The 22164-nt window shown below is 50.8% G+C and overlaps 1 protein-coding gene across 3 annotated transcripts in view; it reads left to right on the top strand.

The window, feature by feature from the left end:
* The window catches only part of ADAP2 (ArfGAP with dual PH domains 2), a 172421-nt gene that overhangs the window by 129990 nt on the left and 20267 nt on the right, over positions 1–22164 (top strand). For 2 of the 3 annotated variants that reach the window (XM_069748748.1, XM_069748749.1), the window contains exons 8-10: positions 3242–3304; positions 7480–7557; positions 8111–8336. In XM_069748748.1, coding sequence (XP_069604849.1) covers positions 3242–3304; positions 7480–7557; positions 8111–8336 — 367 coding nt within the window. The remainder of the gene's footprint in view (positions 1–3241; positions 3305–7479; positions 7558–8110; positions 8337–22164) is intronic. The other variant, XM_069748750.1, reaches the window with a different exon arrangement.

Below are 22164 nucleotides of genomic sequence, written 5' to 3'. Positions count from 1 at the left end.
TAACTCTGTGAAGATCTTAGCGTGTCGTACCCTCTCAAGTAGTTCGGGGATTAGTGGGAGCGGATAGGAGTTTCTAACTGTAATTTTGTTGAGCTCTCGGTAATCGATACACGGTCGGAGTGAGCAGTCTTTCTTTTTGACAAAGAAGATTAGAGCACTTGCTGGGGAAGAAGATGGTCGTATAAACCCCTTAGTTAGGTTTTCGTCGATATACTCCTTGAGGGCTTTCAATTCTTTCCCCGGACAAAGGATAAATACTCCCAAACGGAATCGCAGCACCAGGTAGCAATTCCACTGGACAGTTGTACGGCCGATGTGGCGGCAATTTGTCCGCATTTTTCTTGTCACATACATCTACAAAATCTTGATATTCTTTTGGTAGTTTTAAATCAACTGTGCCTGCTGATCCGACTGAAGCTAGTTCTCCTGATGGTATCTGCTTACTTGGAAACTAATTCCCTAATCTCCCAGTTGATAGTAGGATTTTGCAGTTGTAGCCACGGTAATCCTAGGATTATGGCGAAGTGAGGGGAAGATATCAACAAAAACGACAGTCTCTCTGAATGATACACCCCCATACGGACTTTCAACAGTGCTGTTTCAAGATCTACCGGCCCAGATACCAACGGGGACCCATCCACTGTCTCCATTAACACCGGTGAAATTCTCTTCTGTGATTGTATACCGTGTTTTTTAGCAAATATAATGTCCATGAAATTGCCACTGGCTCCAGAGTCAACAATAGCGGAACTAGTAATCCAATTGGATTGAACCCATATCTTGATGGAGATATAACAGTGTGAATCCTTCCTCGACCCACTTGAGGCCGAAGTAGTAGAACTTACTGAAAACACAACTACATTCACAGGTGATGATGCTTCTTAAGTACAGTCGGAGAAGTCGTGATTTCCTTCGAACATTTTTTTCCTGCGGGAAATTGAGTGAGAAGTTACTGAAGATACATCTGAAAAGTCACATTCGATTACCGCAGCGGTGGTCTTGCGATTTTTTTCCGGGACAAGCTGATATATAGTGACCTGATTTTCCGCAGTAAAAGCATAAATTTTCTCTGAAACGATGTTCCTTGCGTGCGTCGAGGGAACTTCTCTGAATTGCATCAACCTGCATAAGTTCTGACTCTGGCTGGGGCAAAGACTTGTTCTGAGCTTCCCTGGAGGGAGACGGGAAGGGTATAGGGTTGTTACGGTTGGCATCTTCCCACCTCTCTTGCCGGCGTTCTGTGAGACGAATATCTATACGAATACAATGATTTATGAAGTCTGCCAGGTTAGTAGGTAATTCGCCACGAGCCAGTTCATCCTTAATTGTAGCAGATAAACCCCTCCTGAACACTGCATATTTTGCTGAGTCGCACCATGTAGTATCCAGCACCCACATCCGAAATTCCATTGCATATTCTACGACAGGCCGTTTTCCTCGACGGAGCGTCAATAATACGGTTTCTGCCGTGACGTTTCGGTTGGGATCATTGAACATCTGACACATTGTGGCAACAAAGTCATTTAGAGAATTTAAACATGCATCATTGGTTTCAATCAAGGGGTTTGCCCAAGCTAGAGCTTTGTTTGTTAACAGCATTATCATGGTTAACACCTTATCCCATTCAGTTGGAAACTGGGCTGAACGTGCTGTAAAGTATAGCTGGGACTGATTTAAGAACCCACAAAATTTTTCTCTTTCACCACCAAACCTGAATGGTGGGAGCTTGGAAAAGACTGGACCCGGAGCTGGTGTTGAAGCTAGGACCGGAATCAGAACTGGAACCGGGGCTGAACCTGCAGCTGTAGTCTCTACATTTGAGAGGTGAGTAGCTATGGCCTGAATGGATGTATCGGCCACGTTCGCATTATGGTTAGTTTGAGTCTCCAATGCCCCCAACTTTGTTTTTATCACCTGAAGTTCCCCATGAAGTTTTGTGACGAATGAGCATAGGTTTTCATACGCACCTCCATAGAATCTGACCCAGTGATCTCCATTTTTTGAGGCTTGTGTATCTTGTCATAAGATTATTCTGATATTCTATGGAGACCGGTGACGTGGATCAGAGTGAAGACAGAAACACGCTATATCAAGACTCAATAACGTATACTGTAGGAAAACAGGCTTCAGTTAACAGGTGCAAAGTAAACAGAGGCTCTAAGAATCAAGCAGCAGACATGCAGACTCAGGAATATAAGGGTGTTGTCAGTACAGACCGATGATGAGAGTTCGAGCCCGGGAATGCAGGATCCAGAGGTCTGGAGCTCGGATTGGGCTCCTAGCAGTGAGCAGGCCGCAGCGGAGGTGGGTGCAGAGCAGATCCGGAGAAGTAAAGTCTTTCAGATGGGAGGCAGACCGGTAGCAAAGGGGAATCCCGATAAACAGAAGAGACTGGCAAGATACAAGTCCTTCTAACTTGGCAGCAGGTGAAGTACGAGATACACAAGCAAGATATAGTGTGCAGAGTCCCTTCATATATGCAGAAGACAGGAAACAAGGAATATCAGACAGGAAACAAGATGGCCCCCATGAAGCCACTAACTCCATCTTAGATAAGGGCAAGATCCGGCAGACTAAGGGCAAGGCCAGGCAAAACAAGTACACAATTCAGATCCTTACACCTGGCTTAAGGCTGGTGGCGGGCGGATGGTGCCTGTCCCGGGGCGTGTGGCGGGTGGACAGGGTCGTCTAGGAGGGGTGTGTGACAGATGGACGAGCCCTGGCGCGGTGCTGGTGACGGGGTCTAGGAGGGGCGTGTGACAGATGGACGAGCCCTGGCGCAGGGCTGGTGACGGGCAGATGGGGTCTAAGAAGGGCGTGTGACAGATGGACGAGCCCTGGCGCGGTGCTGGTGATGGGCAGACGGGGTCTAGGAGGGGCGTATGACAAATGGACGAGCCCTGGCGCAGGGCTGGTCACGGGCAGATGGGGTCTAGGAGGGGCGTGTGACAGATGGACGAGCCCTGGCGTAGGGCTGGTGACGGGCAGACGGGGTCTAGGAGGGGCGTGTGACAGATGGACGAGCCCTGGCGCAGGGCTGGCAATGGGCAGACGGGGTCTAGGAGGGGCGTGTGACAGGTGGATGGGCTCTGGCTCGGGGCTGCGAGTTGTTGGTCAACCATTTTATCAGAACGTCAGAATCCTGACTTCGAATCAGCTGAGAATATTCCTGGATCGGCCGATGCTTTATATATAACTGCGGCCACCATTACTGTCATGTGACCAGCGTTCTGTCTTCCAGTTGTTACCGAAGATTACCCGCAATTACACCAAAAGTGGATACATGGAAAAGACGGGACCCACCGTGAGTCCCCCTTAACTCTCCTCTGTGCACCCCCTGTATTCTGTATGACATGATGTCACTTAGCGAACAGACTATAGATGTGACTATACACTATGGGGGTCACCACCATAGTGTGTATATACACTACATGTGTGACATGTGTGTCCTCCTCTGGGTCGGGCAGTGTGTATATATTATACTTCTCCGCCGTGTGTCCTCCTCTGGGTCGGGCAGTGTGTATATATTGTACCTCTCCGCCGTGTGTCCTCCTCTGGGGTGGGCAGTGTGTATATATTGTACCTCTCCGCCGTGTGTCCTCCTCTGGGGTGGGCAGTGTGTATATATTGTACCTCTCCTCCGTGTGTCCTCCTCTGGGGTGGGCAGTGTGTACATATTGTACCTCTCCTCCGTGTGTCCTCCTCTGGGTCGGGCAGTGTGTATATATTGTATCTCTCCGCCGTGTGTCCTCCTCTGGGGTGGGCAGTGTGTATATATTGTACCTCCTCCGTGTGTCCTCCTCTGGGGTGGGCAGGGTGTATATATTGTATCTCTCCTCCGTATGTCCTCCTCTGGGGTGGGCAGTGTGTACATATTGTACCTCTCCTTCGTGTCTCCTCCTCTGGGTCGGGCAGTGTGTATATATTGTACCTCTCCGCCGTGTGTCCTCCTCTGGGGTGGGCAGTGTGTATATATTGTACCTCTCCTCCGTGTGTCCTCCTCTGGGGTGGGCAGTGTGTATATATATTGTACCTCTCCTCCGTGTGTCCTCCTCTGGGGTGGGCAGTGCGTATATATTGTACCTCTCCGCCGTGTGTCCTCCTCTGGGGTGGGCAGTGTGTATATATTGTACCTCTCCGCCGTGTGTCCTCCTCTGTGGTGGGCAGTGTGTATATATTGTACCTCTCCTCCGTGTGTCCTCTGGGGTGGGCAGTGTGTATATATTGTACCTCTCCTCCGTGTGTCCTCCTCTGGGGTGGGCAGTATGTATATATTGTACCTCTCCGCCGTGTGTCCTCCTCTGGGGTGGACAGTGTGTATATATTGTATCTCTCCTCCGTATGTCCTCCTTTGGGGCGGGCAGTGTGTATATATTGTACCTCTCCGCTGTGTGTCCTCCTCTGGGGTGGGCAGGGTGTTTATATTGTATCTCTCCTCCCTATATCCTCCTTTGGGGTGGGCAGTGTGTATATATTGTACCTCTCCGCTGTGTGTCCTCCTCTGGGGTGGGCAGTGTGTATATATTGTACCTCTCCGCTGTGTGTCCTCCTCTGGGGTGGGCAGGGTGTATATATTGTACCTCTCCGCTGTGTGTCCTCCTCTGGGGTGGGCAGGGTGTATATATTGTACCTCTCCTCCGTGTGTCCTCCTCTGGGGTGGGCAGTGTGTATATATTGTACCTTTCCTCCGTGTGTCCTCCTCTGGGGTGGGCAGTGTGTATATATTGTACCTCTCCTCCGCGTGTCCTCCTCTCGGGTGGGCAGTGTGTATATATTGTACCTCTCCTCCGCGTGTCCTCCTCTGGGGTGGGCAGTGTGTATATATTGTACCTCTCCTCCATGTGTCCTCCTCTGGGGTGGGCAGGGTGTATATATTGTGCCTCTCCTCCGCGTGTCCTCCTCTGGGGTGGGCAGGGTGTATATATTGTACTTCTCCGCCGCGTGTCCTCTGGGGTGGGCAGGGTGCATATATTGAACCTCTCCTCCGTGTGTCCTCCTCTGGGGTGGGCAGTGTGTATATATTGTACCTCTCCTCCGTATGTCCTCCTCTGGGGCGGGCAGGGTGTATATATTGTATCTCTCCTCCGTATGTCCTCCTCTGGGGTGGGCAGTGTGTATATATTGTACCTCTTCGCTGTGTGTCCTCCTCTGGAGCGGGCAGAGTGTATATATTGTATCTCTCCTCCGTATGTCCTCCTCTGGGGTGGGCAGTGTGTATATCTTGTACCTCTCCTCTGTGTGTCCTCCTCTGGGGTGGGCAGTGTGTATATATTGTACCTTTCCTCCGTGTGCCCTCCTCTGGGGTGGGCAGGGTGTATATATTGTATCTCTCCTCCGTATGTCCTCCTCTGGGGTGGGCAGTGTGTATATCTTGTACCTCTCCTCTGTGTGTCCTCCTCTGGGGTGGGCAGTGTGTATATATTGTACCTTTCCTCCGTGTGCCCTCCTCTGGGGTGGGCAGGGTGTATATATTGTACCTCTCCTCCGTGTGTCCTTCTCTGGGGTGGGCAGGGTGTTTATATTGTATCTCTCCTCCTCTATTAGTCGCTGCCCATTGTTCAAGCTTATCTAGATCCTTCTGAATCGTTTCTCTGTCTTCTCTAGTGTGAGCTATCCCTCCTAGCTTTACATCATCTGCAAATTTGATCATTTATTAAAATATTGAACAACACTGGGGCCAGGACAGAGCCTTGTGGTGCCCCACTTGTAACACTGGGGCCAGGACAGAGCCTTGTGGTCCCCACTTGTAACATTGGGGCCAGGACAGAGCCTTGCGGTCGCCAACTTGTAACACTGGTTCCAGGAGAGAGCCTTGTAGACCCGATTTGTAACACTGGGGCCAGGACAGAGCCTTGTGGTATCCCACTTGTAACGCTTTTCCAATTGGTTGTGCAACCATTTATTACCAATCTTTGAGTACGATCATTGAGCCAGTTATGAATCCACCTAACTGTAGCCTTGTCAATCACAAACTTGGTCATTTCTTCAATAAGGATAGTGTGAGATACTTTATCAAATGTTTTGCGGAAGTCGAGATATACTATACCGCATTTCCCTGATCCACCCAGTCAGTGATTCCATCATAGAAGGATATTAGAGTAGTCTGGCATGACTTGTTGGCTACAAACCCATGCTGGCTCCGGTTAGTTACTATATTCATGTCCAAGTACTTACATACATGCTGTTTAATAATTTGTTCAAAGATCTTTCCTGGTATAAAAGTAAGGCTCACTGGCCTGTAATTTCCTGGCTCCATCTTCTTTCTTTTTTTGAAGATGGGACATTTGCCCTTCTCCAATCTTCTGAGACTTCTCATGTTCTCCAGGATTGTGCAAAGATTCTGGCTAGTGGTTCTGCAATTTCCTCTGCTCTTTCAGTACCCTAGGATGTATTTAATCTGGGCCAGGAGATGTAAATTAGCTCATTGTTCCCTCCCCATCTCTCTCTTTATAGATAGTGTGGAATAATTTATTCCTTCGATGGCTCTGTGAGGATCAGTTGATGTTACATTTGCTTTCTTCGAGAACATAGATGTAATATAGGAATTTTAAAGTTCGGCTTCTCAACATAATTTTTGACCACCCTTTTCATCCTGTAAAAATCTTATACCATCTATGACTTTTTTTTTGCTTTTGACATACCCCCAAATCTTTATTTACTGCTTTGGTCTTCCTTACAAGCCTCACTTCATTACTGGCTTTAGCTCTTCCAACTCTTGCCCTCCGTTCCCTGCAGACAGCATTATATTCTTCTTTAGATTTCCCTTCTTTCCGTTTAATATACATTTCTTTTTTCCTCTTTAACAAGTGATAAATTCGGTATTCATCCATCCTGGTCTCTAAATGCTACCAATTCTTCCTTCGTTTTGGGGTTGCTATCGATGGTGCGGTGAGAATTTCATTTAGTAAAATCTCCCATCCTTCATGGACATTTCTGTCCTTTAGAACATCCGGCCATTGGATCTTTCCTACCCTTTCTTGTCATACTATTTTGAGAACAGAGACATCTGATGTAAAGAGAGTTCATCCATATCTTCAGTCTGTCCAGGTGGCCTGTAGGAAACACCTACAACAGTATATTTTCTGTTTTCTCTCCTTGTATTCTTACCCATACAGTTTCTACAGAGCTACCAGTCACTGAAGTTTGGATCTCTGTGGAGATGTATGTTTACCTAACATACAATGTAACACCTTCTCTTCTCTTGTTAATCCTGTTTTTTTTTTATAAATAAGTTATAGGAAGTGTGTGTATATATTGTTCCGGTTCTCCGTGTGTCCTTCGCGGTGGCAAGCAGTGTATGTATGTTGTACCTGTCCTCCATGTCGCCTCCTCTAGGGTGGGAAGTGTGTGTATATTGTATTGCTCCTCTGGGGCTGAGCTCTTCTGCGCTGATGTAGGGGTCTTTTCTTGGCTCTGCCGTCCTCCGCGCATGGCTGAACTGTTATACTCTGTCTAATCCGCTGTCACCCGTCCCTGCAGCAGCGAGAACGCTTCAAGAAACGATGGTTCAATCTGGACTCCGAGGAGAGGAAGCTGCTGTACTACAGGGACCCGCTGGTGAGTGCTGCCGAGCCCAAGAATCACACATTCAAACTGATACTTACCGCTCATGTTCTAGAGCAAACAACTAGACTGATGTAGAACAATGACTGTGAATACTGCACACCCGGACAGCTGTAGAACAGGTAACGTGTACAACGCACACCCGGACAGCTCTAGAACAGGTAACGTTTACACCGCACACCCAGACAGCTCTAGAACAGGTAACGTGTACACCACACACCCGGACAGCTCTAGAACTGGTAACGTGTACACCGCACACCCGGACAGCTCTAGAACAGGTAACGTGTACACTGCACACCCGGACAGCTCTAGAACAGGTAACGTGTACACCGCCCACCCGGACAGCTCTAGAACAGGTAACGTGTACACCGCACACCCGGACAGCTCTAGAACAGGTAACGTGTGCACCGCACACCCAGACAGCTCTAGAACAGGTAACGTGTACACCGCACGGAGAGGTTCTAGAGCAGTCGGCTCGCGCTGTTGATGAGGGTCGGACATATCATCTCTATAATAACCTAGAACCCACTGTTCACTGTGATTGCAGGACCCCTATGAGCAGGGCGGGATCTTTATTGGCAGCTGCGAGGCGGGCTACCATGTGACCGAAGGCTTACCCAATGGGATGAAAGGGAACAAGTGGGCGGCGGGAATCACAATCCACACGCCCCAGCGGGAATACATCCTCACCTGTGAGAGCAGCAGAGAGCAGAGGGACTGGCTGCACCTGCTGCAGGCGATCACCGCCCGACCAATCAGCGCCCACGATACAGGTACAGTGCCCATCGCACAGTGACATCACCGGACCGAGCGATGACATCATCAGTGTATGACCGAGGAACCACGGCGACTTATCCTCCATTCACCTCCGGAGCTGCACTCACTATTCTGCTGTTACATCGTGTCTTATCCTCCAGGTCTTTTATTAAATAAAATGAAATACTTTACATGACAATAACTGTGATACATTACAAATAAAACACAACAGAACAGAACATAAGAACAAAGCTCCAATCAGACGACAACAAACGACAAAAGCCACAAAGTAATAAACCGGAAATGGAACAAAAATGGAGAAAGTTCATGACCTACAAATCGGGGACGAGAAAGAAAAATTCCACTAACATAAAAAAACTAAAAGACAATAAACAAATACTCATAACTTACGTGAATACATGTAAAAAATTATAAATAATAAATAGTATAAAATCATGTAAGACCCCCGGCCCAGCTTCATTCATACTACTATATACAACCCCAACTACATTCACTCTGTCCTATATACAATATTATATACACTATAAACACATTATACTAAACCAAACACTAACCACAAACACAACAAAACCCTACTGGTCCCACTGCCTCACCTTACAGCCCCCCCTTACACCACCACATTCACCCTACAACAAACCTAAACACAACACAGTGTACAACATTAACATTTGTTTTTGTTTTTTTATTATTATCATTATTTTTTTATTTTTTTTATTATTTTTATTTATTTTTTTACATTTTTTTAAAAAAATATATATATACACACACCTACTCTAACTATCCCGCCACCCCTGATCCAACTCTGGCCACAAAGTTCAGGAATTATCTAAGCTAGGATCAGGCCCCAAAGTTTTTCCCCAGGCGGGGCCTGGGCCAAGCCAGATCAGTCTCTTGTCACCGCCGTTGAACCCCCCCAATCCCTCCACCCAACCTAACTAAGACCCTCTATTATACACACTATATACAATATATACAATACACTATATACAATATATACATTAACCAACATCACAGAACACAACCTACATACTCACCACCCGAGGCTCAAGTTCGATGCCTGCAAACCTTCTATTCAGGGAACAGAAATACAAAACACAAATCTAGGGTGTAAAGACATCAGCCCACCACCAGGATATAGGAGCGCTAACGGACTAAGGCACCCCGAAGGAGAAACCCCTCCAGAGATGGGCCGCCCTCCGGGCACCCAGTCTTTCGCACTCTAGAAAACGCACCTTCACCAGGGCACCTAGGATGCTGCTACAAACTTCATCTACATGGAGGATTTTACTCTGCGTCAAAACTAAAACTAGTGCGTTCCACGTGAAATACCTGACCACTGCGCTGACTAAGAATAAAGTGGCTCGGTCCCTTCTCCCGAGGTCTCTGAACGCTCCATAGGCCCACTCGGCATAGGACAGAGTGGCCAGCCGCGGCCAACCAAAGGAAGCGCCCACCCTGTTGTACACCTCTGTATTAAAGGGACAATGAAGCAGGAAGTGCTCCATGCTTTCCAGCATGGTAGCGCAAGCCTCACGGGGACAATTCCTGTCCACGGAGCTCCTGTGCTTCAAATTGTCCCTCACATACAACTTACCTTGGAAGCAGCGCCAAGTCAAGTCCCAATATTTCTTGGGGATCCTGCTAGAATTTAACAAACTCAACCCAACCTCTAGATCCCGACTCGGGCAGTCCTTGAGGACCAATGGTCTCTGAAAATGCGAAAGCAAGACCCGCATGTCGAGGAGTTTCCTCGGGAGGGACCTCACTTCCCACATTCCCAGACCCCACCGGCGCATCATTTTCAGAACCGGGGTAACATAAGCCGGGAGATGCCCGTGCGGTGTGCGAAGATCCTTCAATCTTCCCCCTGTCTCCCATTCCTGGAAGAAAGGCTGAAACCATCCTTTGCAGGAGAATACCCACGGAGGAGCCCTCTCTTTCCAGAGGTTTGCCACATTAACTTTCAAAAAGGTGTTCAATAGAAACACCACGGGGTTCACCATATTCAACCCCCCTAGTCTCCTCGTGCGATAAGTGACCTCCCGTTTGACTAGGTTTAGTCTATTCCCCCATAACATCTGGAAGAACAGACTGTAGACCCATGTCCAGAGAGGCTCCGGCAAGACATAGACGCTGCCCAGGTAGATTAGCAAGGGGAGCAGGAAAGCTTTGCACAAGTCCACCCTTACCCTCAGGGTCAAAGACCAACCCTTCCATTGGTCCACTCTTTGGGCGACACCTTTGATTCTGCCTTCCCAGTTTTTCGTGGGGTAATCACCCTGGCCAAATTCGATGCCTAGGACTTTGGCATGTTCTTGGGGTTCGGGGAGGGTGTCCGGAAGATCAAACGTGGGATCCCCGCCTCCCAGCCAGAGACTCTCACACTTGTCCTGGTTGACCTTGGACCCGGATGCCTTCGAGTAGCTCTCCACTTCTGACATCACCACCATCGCCTCCTCTTGCGAAGAAACAAAGACAGTAACATCGTCCGCGTAGGTCACTACCCTCAGGATAGCCTCTGGCGCCAACCCGCTCATCCTCACCCCCGCCAATGGTCCACAATCAACCCTTCTGAGGAAGGGATCGATCGCAAACGCGTAAAGCAAAGGGCTAAGAGGGCAGCCCTGGCGGACACCAGATCCCACCCCGAAAGGTTGTCCAATCCACCCGTTTACCAGAGGGAAAGTCTCAGCCCCTGCGTACAAGGTCTTAAGCCAGTCCACAAACCCTCCAGGCAGACCATACCTCAAAAGAGTGGACCAGAGGTACTCGTGGTCGACCCGATCAAAGGCTTTTGCCTGATCCAGGGTCAGCAAGAACCCCTTCCAAAGGCCTGCCCTGCCCCGCTCCACGGCCTCTCGGACACCCAGAACAGCACTGAAAGTGTTACGGCCAGGAACGCAACAGTGCTGGGCCTCCGAAAGGAGCCGTGGCGCAAACTTCACCAGCCTGTTGAAGAGTATCTTAGCCAAAACCTTCCTGTCCACATTGAGAAGTGATATGGGACGCCAACTCTCAATGCGTGACTGATCCTTACCCTTTGACAAAATGATCAAAGCCGACCTCCTTAATGATCTCGGCAGAGTGCCCGAGGAGAGACACTCATTAAACACCTGAGTCAAGAGGGGGACCAAGGAGTCCCTAAAGGTCTTAAAGATCTCGGATGTTAAGCCATCCGGACCTGGCGATTTTTTGGGCCGGAGCCCATCGATCACCAGTCTCACTTCCTCTTCTTTGATCGCTTCTGTCAAACCACCCAGCGAGAGGTCAGCCCCTGGCTCTGGAACAGCTTCAGCCAGGAAAGCCGACATCCTGTCACGATCCAGTTCCTTCCTTCCCAAGAGGTGCGAGTAGTATGAACTGACGACCTCCAATATCCCTGATCTGGACCTTCTCAGGGATCCCGTACTGTCCATCAGCCCTGTCACTATCTTACTATTCACTGACATCTTGCAGCTTCTGTAAGGGTCGGGCGAGTAACATAGTAACATAGTAACATAGTTAGTAAGGCCGAAAAAAGACATTTGTCCATCCAGTTCAGCCTATATTCCATCATAATAAATCCCCAGATCTACGTCCTTCTGCAGAACCTAATTGTATGATACAATATTGTTCTGCTCCAGGAAGACATCCATGCCTCTCTTGAACCCCTCGACTGAGTTCGCCATCACCACCTCCTCAGGCAAGCAATTCCAGATTCTCACTGCCCTAACAGTAAAGAATCCTCTTCTATGTTGGTGGAAAAACCTTCTCTCCTCCAGACGCAAAGAATGCCCCCTTGTGCCCGTCACCTTCCTTGGTATAAACAGATCCTCAGCGAGATATTTGTATTGTCCCCTTATATACTTATACATGGTTATTAGATCGCCCCTCAGTCGTCTTTTTTCTAGACTAAATAATCCTAATTTCGCTAATCTATCTGGGTATTGTAGTTCTCCCATCCCCTTTATTAATTTTGTTGCCCTCCTTTGTACTCTCTCTAGTTCCATTATATCCTTCCTGAGCACCGGTGCCCAAAACTGGACACAGTACTTCCCGTAGTCCCTCTCAAAAACCAAAGATGCGTGCCTATCATACTGACACCTCTTTAGCAAGGATTTCACAGTGGAGATCGCCTCGCGGCTACCCCCAGTCGAGACAAGATGCTCGAGTTTCCTCCTCAGGCTCTGATACAGGCGATCCCTGTTCAGGCTTCTGAGGTTCGAGAGTTGCCGGAAGAATCTCGCCACCCGATGTTTGAACATCTCCCACCACTCAGACTTAGTGTTACTTAGGCCCAGCAGCGGTACCTGGCTCTGAAGAAATTCCTCAAAGGACCGTCTTACAGCTTCTTCCTCAAGGAGTGACGAATTCAGCTTCCAATAACCTCTTCCCATCCGAGGAGTCTCTGTAACGCTCAGAGAAAACATAATCAAACAGTGATCGGAGAATTCCACCTCCACAACCGACAACGGCGAGGAGACGGCCTCCTCCATCAAATAAAACCTGTCTATCCTAGACCTGCACTGACTACCTCTAAAAAAGGCGAACCCCGCGTGGCCTGTGTTGTGCCGGATGTGGACATCCACCAGGCGTGCCTCACTTACTATCCTATTTAGCGCGACGCAATCGTAAGCCAGCCGGTCTCCGGAACCTCCTCTATCACAGGGTCTCGTGACGTTGTTGAAATCCCCTCCAAAGACCACCTGCCGGCTCGAAAATAAGAAAGGTTTGATCTTCATGAAGAGACACTTGCGGTCCCACTTGGACTGGGGACCGTAGATGTTAATGAGCCGAAGCTCCTGTCCCCCCATGGAGACATCTAGGATCAAGCATCTCCCCATTTCTAACTTGATCAATCGTCTGCATTCAACCGCTGCGGTCTTAAAAAGGACCGCCACCCCGCTATACGACTCGGCCGCAAGAGACCAGTAGGAGGGCCCGTGCCTCCACTCCCGCCTTGCCTTATGCATGGTTGATAGGTCGGTCAACCTGGTCTCCTGCAAAAACAAAATGTCGGCATCAAGTTGGCCGAGAAAATGAAAGGCCATGTACCTTGCCGCTTCTGACTTTATGCTGGCAACATTAATGGTTGCCAGCGTCAACGGGGTGGGTGCCACCATCATGATTGATTGAATTAGATAGCCTTTTTCTTCCCACCCCCAACAGTTTCACCCTCTTCCTCTGACAATGATGAGTTTTTAGTGCGCTTAAGACAAACAGACTCATCCATTCTCTCCTTACATACACTCTGGCCCTTGTATGGTGGTCCTGAGGTAGTTCCCCCCCCCCCCCAGAAGGCTTTGTATTTGCCCCCTGAGAAGAAGACCCAGCGACCTCCTGAGCCCCAACAACCTTGTCCGCAACCTCCGGCCCCGATTCCCCATCGCCCCCCTCTGGAGGGGAGTCCTGGAGGGCCCGGAACCGGTTAGAGAGATCCACCAGAGGGGGGGCGGCTGGACCTTCCAATGGCACCTGGATCAGGACTACGGAGTCAGAGGGGTCGCACTCCAAGGAGGAGGCTCGAGGCCCGGACCCCCTCTTATCCTTAGTTGTTTTCCTGTTACCCTTTTTCTTTTGCTGTGACCACTCGCCCTCTCCCTCATCCAGACTGTCACCGGATGAAGGTTCCTGGGCAGACATGGCGTCCTTTTGCTCCTCCCTTTCAAGTCTCTTGACTTCCTTGCTTAATTCGCTGTCTTTAGGATCCTCAGCTGCAAGTGAAGCACCCGGGTCAGAGTTTAGGGTCATTACTCCCTGCCCCCTGTTCCCATGGCGCTGCTGCTGCTGCCGCCTGATATTGGATGGCGGCAGACTGCTCCTCACCGGTTCCCTGCCTCCTCCGCCTCTGCTGGTCCCTTCACCGGCGAGATTGGTCCCGGCTTTCGCCTGTCCCGCACTCGCCGCTTTCAGGACCGCATTGGCAAAGGAACGCGGACAGCGACTGAACGGGTGACCGAGGTCACCACACAGGTTACACCTAATCCTTCCACAGGTCGCAGCGAGATGGCCGAGGTCCCCACACAGTGCTCATTTCTGGGTGGTACACTGCGCACTGAAGTGTGTGGGGCTGCCGCACCTGTGACAGACCTTAGGCTGCCCCTGGTAGAAAATCAAGATCCTGTCCCTCCCCAAAAATGTTGAGGAAGGGATATGGGTAACGGTGTTTCCTGAAACCTTCAATTTCACCATGAAGGTCCAGGCTCCTGACCAGATACCATGCTCATCGAGTGTCTTCTCGGGAATACCGACGATGTCGCCGTATCGTCCAACCCAGGTGGAGATGTCGACACAGGAAAGTGACTCGTTACTGGTCAAAACGGTCACTTTCCTGACTGAGTTCTGGCGGGATATTGCTACAGCGAGGAAACCCCGCCATTCGGGGCGACCGCAAGCCAGCTCGTGGCGAGACCAGAAAAGCTCAAGGCCCTCCGGTCTCACAAAACTGACATCGAAGTAGGAGGTCCCATAGGGATGGATCAAGGCAAAGATGTCATATGCCGCGAAGCCCATCCCCAGCAGGAGCTCAGCAACCTTTGACCGATCAGGACAGGCATCCTTGCTTACCCACTGGAGACGGGCCACATTCCTACGGTTACTCCTCTGCCCCGTTGTCGGCAGAGACCAGACAGTCTCTGCCCCTCTATCTCGGAAGGCGTAAAGACCGTGTCTCTCTATCCAGAAAGACAGATCAACCTCCCTCCCCTCTACATTGATGGAACTCTCCCCTTTCCTCAGGGCGTCCAGGAAGGGCTGTTGCAAGTCACCATCCTCAAAACCACTACTCCCATCATTCACTCCACCACTACTCCCATCATTCACTCCACCACGACTCCCATCATTCACTCCACCACTACTCCCATCATTCACTCCACCACTACTCCCACCATTCACTCCACCACTACTCCCATCATTCCCCTTACCATTGCCACCACTTCCCGTCACTTTATTACCAGTATTCTCAGCACCATTTTTCCCAGTGTTCTCCGCACCTTCCACAGTCACATCCATTCCTTCCTCACTTGTGTCTGGCTTCTCTGCACTCACACCTGCTGGACCAGGGGAGGGGTGCAGCACCACACCCGTTTTCCCTTGATTGGTGCTGTGTTGTGTCTCTGGAGCGCCTTGCCCCCCCACTGCAGCAGTTTGCATTTTATTATTCTGGGCCTGCCGCACCCACAGACTTCGGGGTCCTGGTGTCACGTTTGGGTGCTGGAGCACTCTGTCCCCCGTCGCAGCAGGGCGCCCAGTGTTCCCTGCAGATGATTTGTCCTGCTTTTTTTGTCCTTTTTGGACTCGCTGCTCTGCTGTCGCAGCCGCGTGCCTCTTCTCTGTTGAGGCGCACTGCGCCCCTGTCACAACAGTGCGCCCCCTTTCGCCGCACCAAGTCTCTCGGACCTGCTCCCACAGCCCCGGCCGGCTCAGCCGTAGTGAGCAGGGATGAAGTCTGCCCACACCGTCCCCCTATCTCAACGGCGTGGACATCCCCCTCGCCCCCCTCAGCCCCGGTGATAACCGGCTTAGCCGCAGAGGGCAGGGAGGGAAACTCCTCGGGGTCCCCTATGTCCGGCGCCATGAGTACCTCCACAGCCTCGCCCCCTGCACTGTTCCCCGCACAGACGGCAGCACCGCCGGACATCCTCCTCCTCTCCCCACCTTGCCTATGCCCCGGACCCACTGCAGAGCCCGTGCCTTTAGGTTTGGTGGGGTTTACACAGGAGGCGGTAGGGGTAACAACATCCATCAGTACATATCTGTATCTCACCACCTCCCGTGCGGTCTCCTTCGTCGTCTTCTTCCTCTTCTTGGTTTCCTCTGCTGGCTCATCCTCACCAAAGGAAAAGCGGTCCAGGTTCACTGGAGACTCCAGCTGTCGGATGTCCTCTAGCAGACCGCCCTCCTCCTCTTCCTCCTCTAGCAGACCGCCCTCCTCCTCTTCCTCCGCTGACCCTCCAGCCTGTACTGTCGGAGTCCTCTGCCGTGCCGGGAGGCCGCTCCCCTGTTGTCGGATCTGCGACTCACTCTCCCGGCTGGTTCCAGCTTGTAGGACTCCAGTCACAGCCACGTCGTCGTCCTCCTCCTCCTCGTCGCTTAGGACGCCGGCTGGCAACTCTCCTGAGGTATTTAACCCCTTCATTTCTGAGAACCGCCGCTGGTTCTTAAACCTCTCCAGGAAGGGACCTGCACTTTTCTCAATCCCCTCCCAGAGGAGCACTAACCGGACCATCTCATCTTTGAGGGCTCTGAACCTCTGGGAGGTCGCGGGTTTCTCTTTGTTAGAGGCTCGGGTGTTTAGGACCCGAGCCACCCGCATCTCCTCCTTCAGCCCGGTCAGTTCTTTGCCGGCGTCCTCGTACTCACGTAGCATGGCGACCACTCGGGAGGAGAAGGTACTCGTGGACTCGCCGGAGCTCTTCTCCCTCCAGGATGTTCCTGGGCTCTCCTTCCTGGGGCCTGGGGCGCCCCTGTCTCCCTCTCTGGGCGGACGATGAGCCGTCTCAGGGTTGGTGTAGGTGGGTATGGTTCTTCTCACCCGTCCCGACCTCCTCAGTCCCTCTTGGGCCGGTTGCTGCTGCTGCTCTCTGTCCCCCGCCGGCACAGACCGGGGAACAGAAGCCTGGGAAGCCATGCCGGCCTCCCAGGAAGCCTGCCTCTCCCTGGGGAGAAGAGAGGCAGACTCTGGGCCTCCTGCTGGAAGTGCTGGAGCTCACAAGACAGGTGCTGCTCCTAGCAGGGTGTGGCTGATTGTGGGCACCTGTCCTCCAGGTCTTTTATTAAATAAAATAGAAATACTTTACATGACAATAACTGTGATACATTACATACAAAACAGAACATAAGAACAAAGCTCCAATCAGACGACGACAAAAGCCACAAAGTAATAAACCAGAAATCGAACAAAAATGGAGAAAGTTCATGACCTACAAATCAGGGACGAGAAAGAAAAATTCCAATAACATAAAGAAAGCAAAACTAAAAGACAACAAATAAAATACTCATAACTTACATGAATACCGTAAAAATTATAAATAATAAATAGTATAAAATCATGTAAGACCCCCGGCCCAGCTTCATTCATACTACTATATACAACCCCAACTACATTCACACTGTCCTATATACAATATTTATACAATATATACACTATAAACACATTATACTAAACCAAACACTAACCACAAACACAACAAAACCCTACTGGTCCCACTGCCTCACCTTACAGCCCCCCCTTACACCACCACATTCACCCTACAACAAACCTAAACACAACACAGTGTACAACATTAACATTTGTTTTTTATTATTTTATTTATTTATTTTTTTTAAATATATATACACACACCTACTCTAACTATCCCGCCACCCCTGATCCAGCTCTGGCCACAAAGTTCAGGAATCATCCGAGCTAGGATCAGGCCCCAAAGTTTTTCCCCAGGCGGGGCCTGGGCCAGGCCAGATCAGTCTCTTATCACCGCCGTTGAACCCCCCAATCCTCCCACCCAACCTAACTAAGACCCTCTATTATACACACTATATACAATATATACAATACACTATATACAATATATACATAAACCAACATCACAGAACACAACCTACATTCTCACCACCCAAGGCTCAAGTTCGATGCCTGCAAACCTTCTATTCAGGGAACAGAAATACAAAACAAAAGTCTAGGGTGTATAGACATCAGCCCGCCACCAGGATATAGGAGCGCTAATGGACTAAGGCACCCTGAAGGAGAAACCCCTCCAGAGATGGGCCGCCCTCCGGGCACCCAGTCTTTCACACTCCAGAGAACGCACCTTCACCAGGGCACCTAGGATGCTGCTACAAACTTCATCCACATGGAGGATTTTACTCTGCGTCGAAACTAAAACTCGTGCGTTCCACTTGAAATACCTGACCACTGCGCTGACTAAGAATAAAGTGGCTCGGTCCCTTCTCCCGAGGTCTCTGAACGCTCCATAGGCCCACTCGGCATAGGACAGAGTGGCCAGCTGCGGCCAACCAATGAAGCGCCCACCCTGTTGTACACCTCTGTATTAAAGGGACAATGAAGCAGGAAGTGCTCCATGCTTTCCAGCATGGTAGCGCAAGCCTCACGGGGACAATTCCTGTCCACGGAGCTCCTGTGCTTCAAATTGTCCCTCACATACAACTTACCTTGGAAGCAGCGCCAAGTCAAGTCCCAATACTTCTTGGGGATCCTGCTAGAATTTAACAAACTCAACCCAACCTCTAGATCCCGACTCGGGCAGTCCTTGAGGACCAATGGTCTCTGAAAATGCGAAAGCGAGACCCGCATGTCGAGGAGTTTCCTCGGGAGGGACCTCACTTCCCACATTCCCAGACCCCACCGGCGCATCATTTTCAGAACCGGAGTAACATAAGCTGGGAGATGCCCGTGGGGTGTGCGAAGATCCTTCAATCTTTCCCCTGTCTCCCATTCCTGGAAGAAAGACTGAAACCATCCTTTGCAGGAGAATACCCATGGAGGAGCCCTCTCTTTCCAGAGGTTTGCCACGTTAACTTTCAAAAAGATGTTCACTAGAAACACCACGGGGTTCACCATATTCAACCCCCCTAGTTTCCTCGTGCGATAAGTGACCTCCCGTTTGACTAGGTTTAGTCTATTCCCCCATAACATCTGGAAGAACAGACTGTAGACCCGTGTCCAGAGAGGCTCCAGCAAGACAGACGCTGCCCAGGTAGATTAGCAAGGGGAGCAGGAAAGCTTTGCACAGGTCAACCCTTTCCCTCAGGGTCAAAGACCAACCCTTCCATTGGTCCACTCTTTGGGCGATACCTTTGATTCTGCCTTCCCAGTTTTTCGTGGGGTAATCACCCTGGCCAAATTCGATGCCTAGGACTTTGGCATGTTCTTGGGGTTCGGGGAGGGTGTCCGGAAGATCAAACGTGGGATCCCTGCCTCCCAGCCAGAGACTCTCACACTTGTCCTGGTTGACCTTGGACCCGGATGCCTTCGAGTAGCTCTCCACTTCTGACATCACCACCATCGCCTCCTCTTGCGAAGAAACAAAGACGGTAACGTCGTCGGCGTAGGCCACTACCCTCAGGATAGCCTCTGGCGCCAACCCGCCCATCCCCACCCCCGCCAACGTTCCACAATCAACCCTTCTGAGGAAGGGATCGATCGCAAACGCGTAAAGCAAAGGGCTAAGAGGGCAGCCCTGGCGGACACCAGATCCCACCCCGAAAGGTTGTCCAATCCACCCGTTTACCAGAGGGAAAGTCTCAGCCCCTGCGTATAAGGTCTTAAGCCAGTCCACAAACCCTCCAGGCAGACCATACCTCAAAAGAGTGGACCAGAGGTACTCGTCGACCCGATCAAAGGCTTTTGCCTGATCCAGGGTCAGCAAGAACCCCTTCCAAAGGCCTGCCCTGCCCCACTCCACGGCCTCTCGGACACCCAGAACAGCACTGAAAGTGTTACGGCCAGGAACGCAACAGTGCTGGGCCTCCGAAAGGAGCCGTGGCGCAAACTTCACCAGCCTGTTGGAGAGTATCTTAGCCAAAACCTTCCTGTCCACATTGAGAAGTGATATGGGTCGCCAATTCTCAATGCGTGACGGATCCTTACCCTTTGACAAAATGATCAAAGCCGACCTCCTTAATGATCTCGGCAGAGTGCCCGAGGAGAGACACTCATTAAACACCTGAGTCAAGAGGGGGACCAAGGAGTCCCTAAAGGTCTTAAAGAACTCGGATGTTAAGCCATCCGGACCTGGCGATTTTTTTTGGGCCGGAGCCCATCGATCGCCAGTCTCACTTCCTCTTCTTTGATCGCTTATGTCAAACCGCCCAGCGAGAGGTCAGCCCCTGGCTCTGGAACAGCTTCAGCCAGGAAAGCCGACATCCTGTCACGATCCAGTTCCTTCCTTCCCAAGAGGTGCGAGTAGTATGAACTGACGACCTCCAAGATCCCTCATCTGGACCTTCTCAGGGATCCCGTACTGTCCATCAGCCCTGTCACTATCTTACTATTCACTGACATCTTGCAGCTTCTGTAAGGGTCGGGTGAGTAGTACTTCCCGTAGTCCCTCTCAAAAACCAAAGATGCGTGCCTATCATACTGACACCTCTTTAGCAAGGATTTCACACTGGAGATCGCCTCGCGGCTACCCCCAGTTGAGACAAGATGCTCGAGTTTCCTCCTCAGGCTCTGATACAGGCGATCCCTGTTCAGGCTTCTGAGGTTCGAGAGTTGCCGGAAGAATCTCGCCACCCAATGTTTGAACATCTCCCACCACTCAGACTTAGTGTTACTTAGGCCCAGCAGCGGTACCTGGCTCTGAAGAAATTCCTCAAAGGACCGTCTTACAGCTTCTTCCTCAAGGAGTGACGAATTCAGCTTCCAATAACCTCTTCCCATCCGAGGAGTCTCTGTAACGCTCAGAGAAAACATAATCAAACAGTGATCAGAGAATTCCACCTCCACAACAGACAACGGCGAGGAGACGGCCTCCTCCTTCAAATAAAACCTGTCTATCCTAGACCTGCACTGACTACCTCTAAAAAAGGCGAACCCCGCGTGGCCTGTGTTGTGCCGGATGTGGACATCCACCAGGCGTGCCTCACTTACTATCCTATTTAGCGCGACGCAATCGTAAGCCAGCCGGTCTCCGGAACCTCCTCTATCACAGGGTCTCGTGACGTTGTTGAAATCCCCTCCAAAGACCACCTGCCGGCTCGAAAATAAGAAAGGTTTGATCTTCATGAAGAGACACTTGCGGTCCCACTTGGACTGGGGACCGTAGATGTTAATGAGCCGAAGCTCCTGTCCCCCCATGGAGACATCTAGGATCAAGCATCTCCCCATTTCTAACTCAATCATCTGCATTCAACCGCTGCGGTCTTAAAAAGGACCGCCACCCCGCTATACGGCTCGGCCGCAAGAGACCAGTATGAGGGCCCGTGCCTCCACTCCCGCCTTGCCTTATGCATGGTTGATAGGTCGGTCAACCTGGTCTCCTGCAAAAACAAAATGTCGGCATCAAGTTGGCCGAGAAAATGAAAGGCCATGTATCTTGCCGCTTCTGACTTTATGCTGGCAACATTAATGGTTGCCAGCGTCAACGGGGTGGGTGCCGCCATCATGATTGATTGAATTAGATAGCCTTTTTCTTCCCACCCCCAACAGTTTCACCCTCTTCCTCTGACATTGATGAGTTTTTAGTGCGCTTAAGACAAACAGACTCATCCATTCTCTCCTTACATACACTCTGGCCCTTGTCTGGTGGTCCTGAGGTAGTCCCCCCCTCAGAAGGCTTTGTGTTTGCCCCCTGAGAAGAAGACCCAGCGACCTCCTGAGCCCCAACAACCTTGTCTGCAACCTCCGGCCCCGGGTCCCCATCGCCCCCTCTGGAGGGGAGTCCTGGAGGGCCCGGAACCGGTTAGAGAGATCCACCAGAGGGGGGGCGGCTGGACCTTCCAATGGCACCTGGATCAGGGCTACGGAGTCAGAGGGGTCGCACTCCAAGGAGGAGGCTCGAGGCCCGGACCCCCTCTTATCCTTAGTTGTTTTCCTGTTACCCTTTTTCTTTTGCTGTGACCACTCGCCCTCTCCCTCATCCAGACTGTCACCGGATGAAGGTTCCTGGGCAGACATGGCGTCCTTTTGCTCCTCCCTTTCAAGTCTCTTGACTTCCTCGCTCAATTCGCTGTCTTTAGGATCCTCAGCTGCAAGTGAAGCACCCGGGTCAGAGTTTAGGGTCATTACTCCCTGCCCCCTGTTCCCATGGCGCTGCTCCTGCCGCCTGATATTGGACCACGACTCCCATCATTCACTCCACCACTACTCCCATCATTCACTCCACCACT

The sequence above is a fragment of the Ranitomeya imitator genome, chromosome 2 (assembly GCF_032444005.1).
Source record: "Ranitomeya imitator isolate aRanImi1 chromosome 2, aRanImi1.pri, whole genome shotgun sequence".
NCBI lineage: Eukaryota > Metazoa > Chordata > Amphibia > Anura > Dendrobatidae > Ranitomeya > Ranitomeya imitator.
Note: the sequence above shows the minus strand (reverse complement) of the source record. Positions and strands in the feature narration are given on the sequence as shown.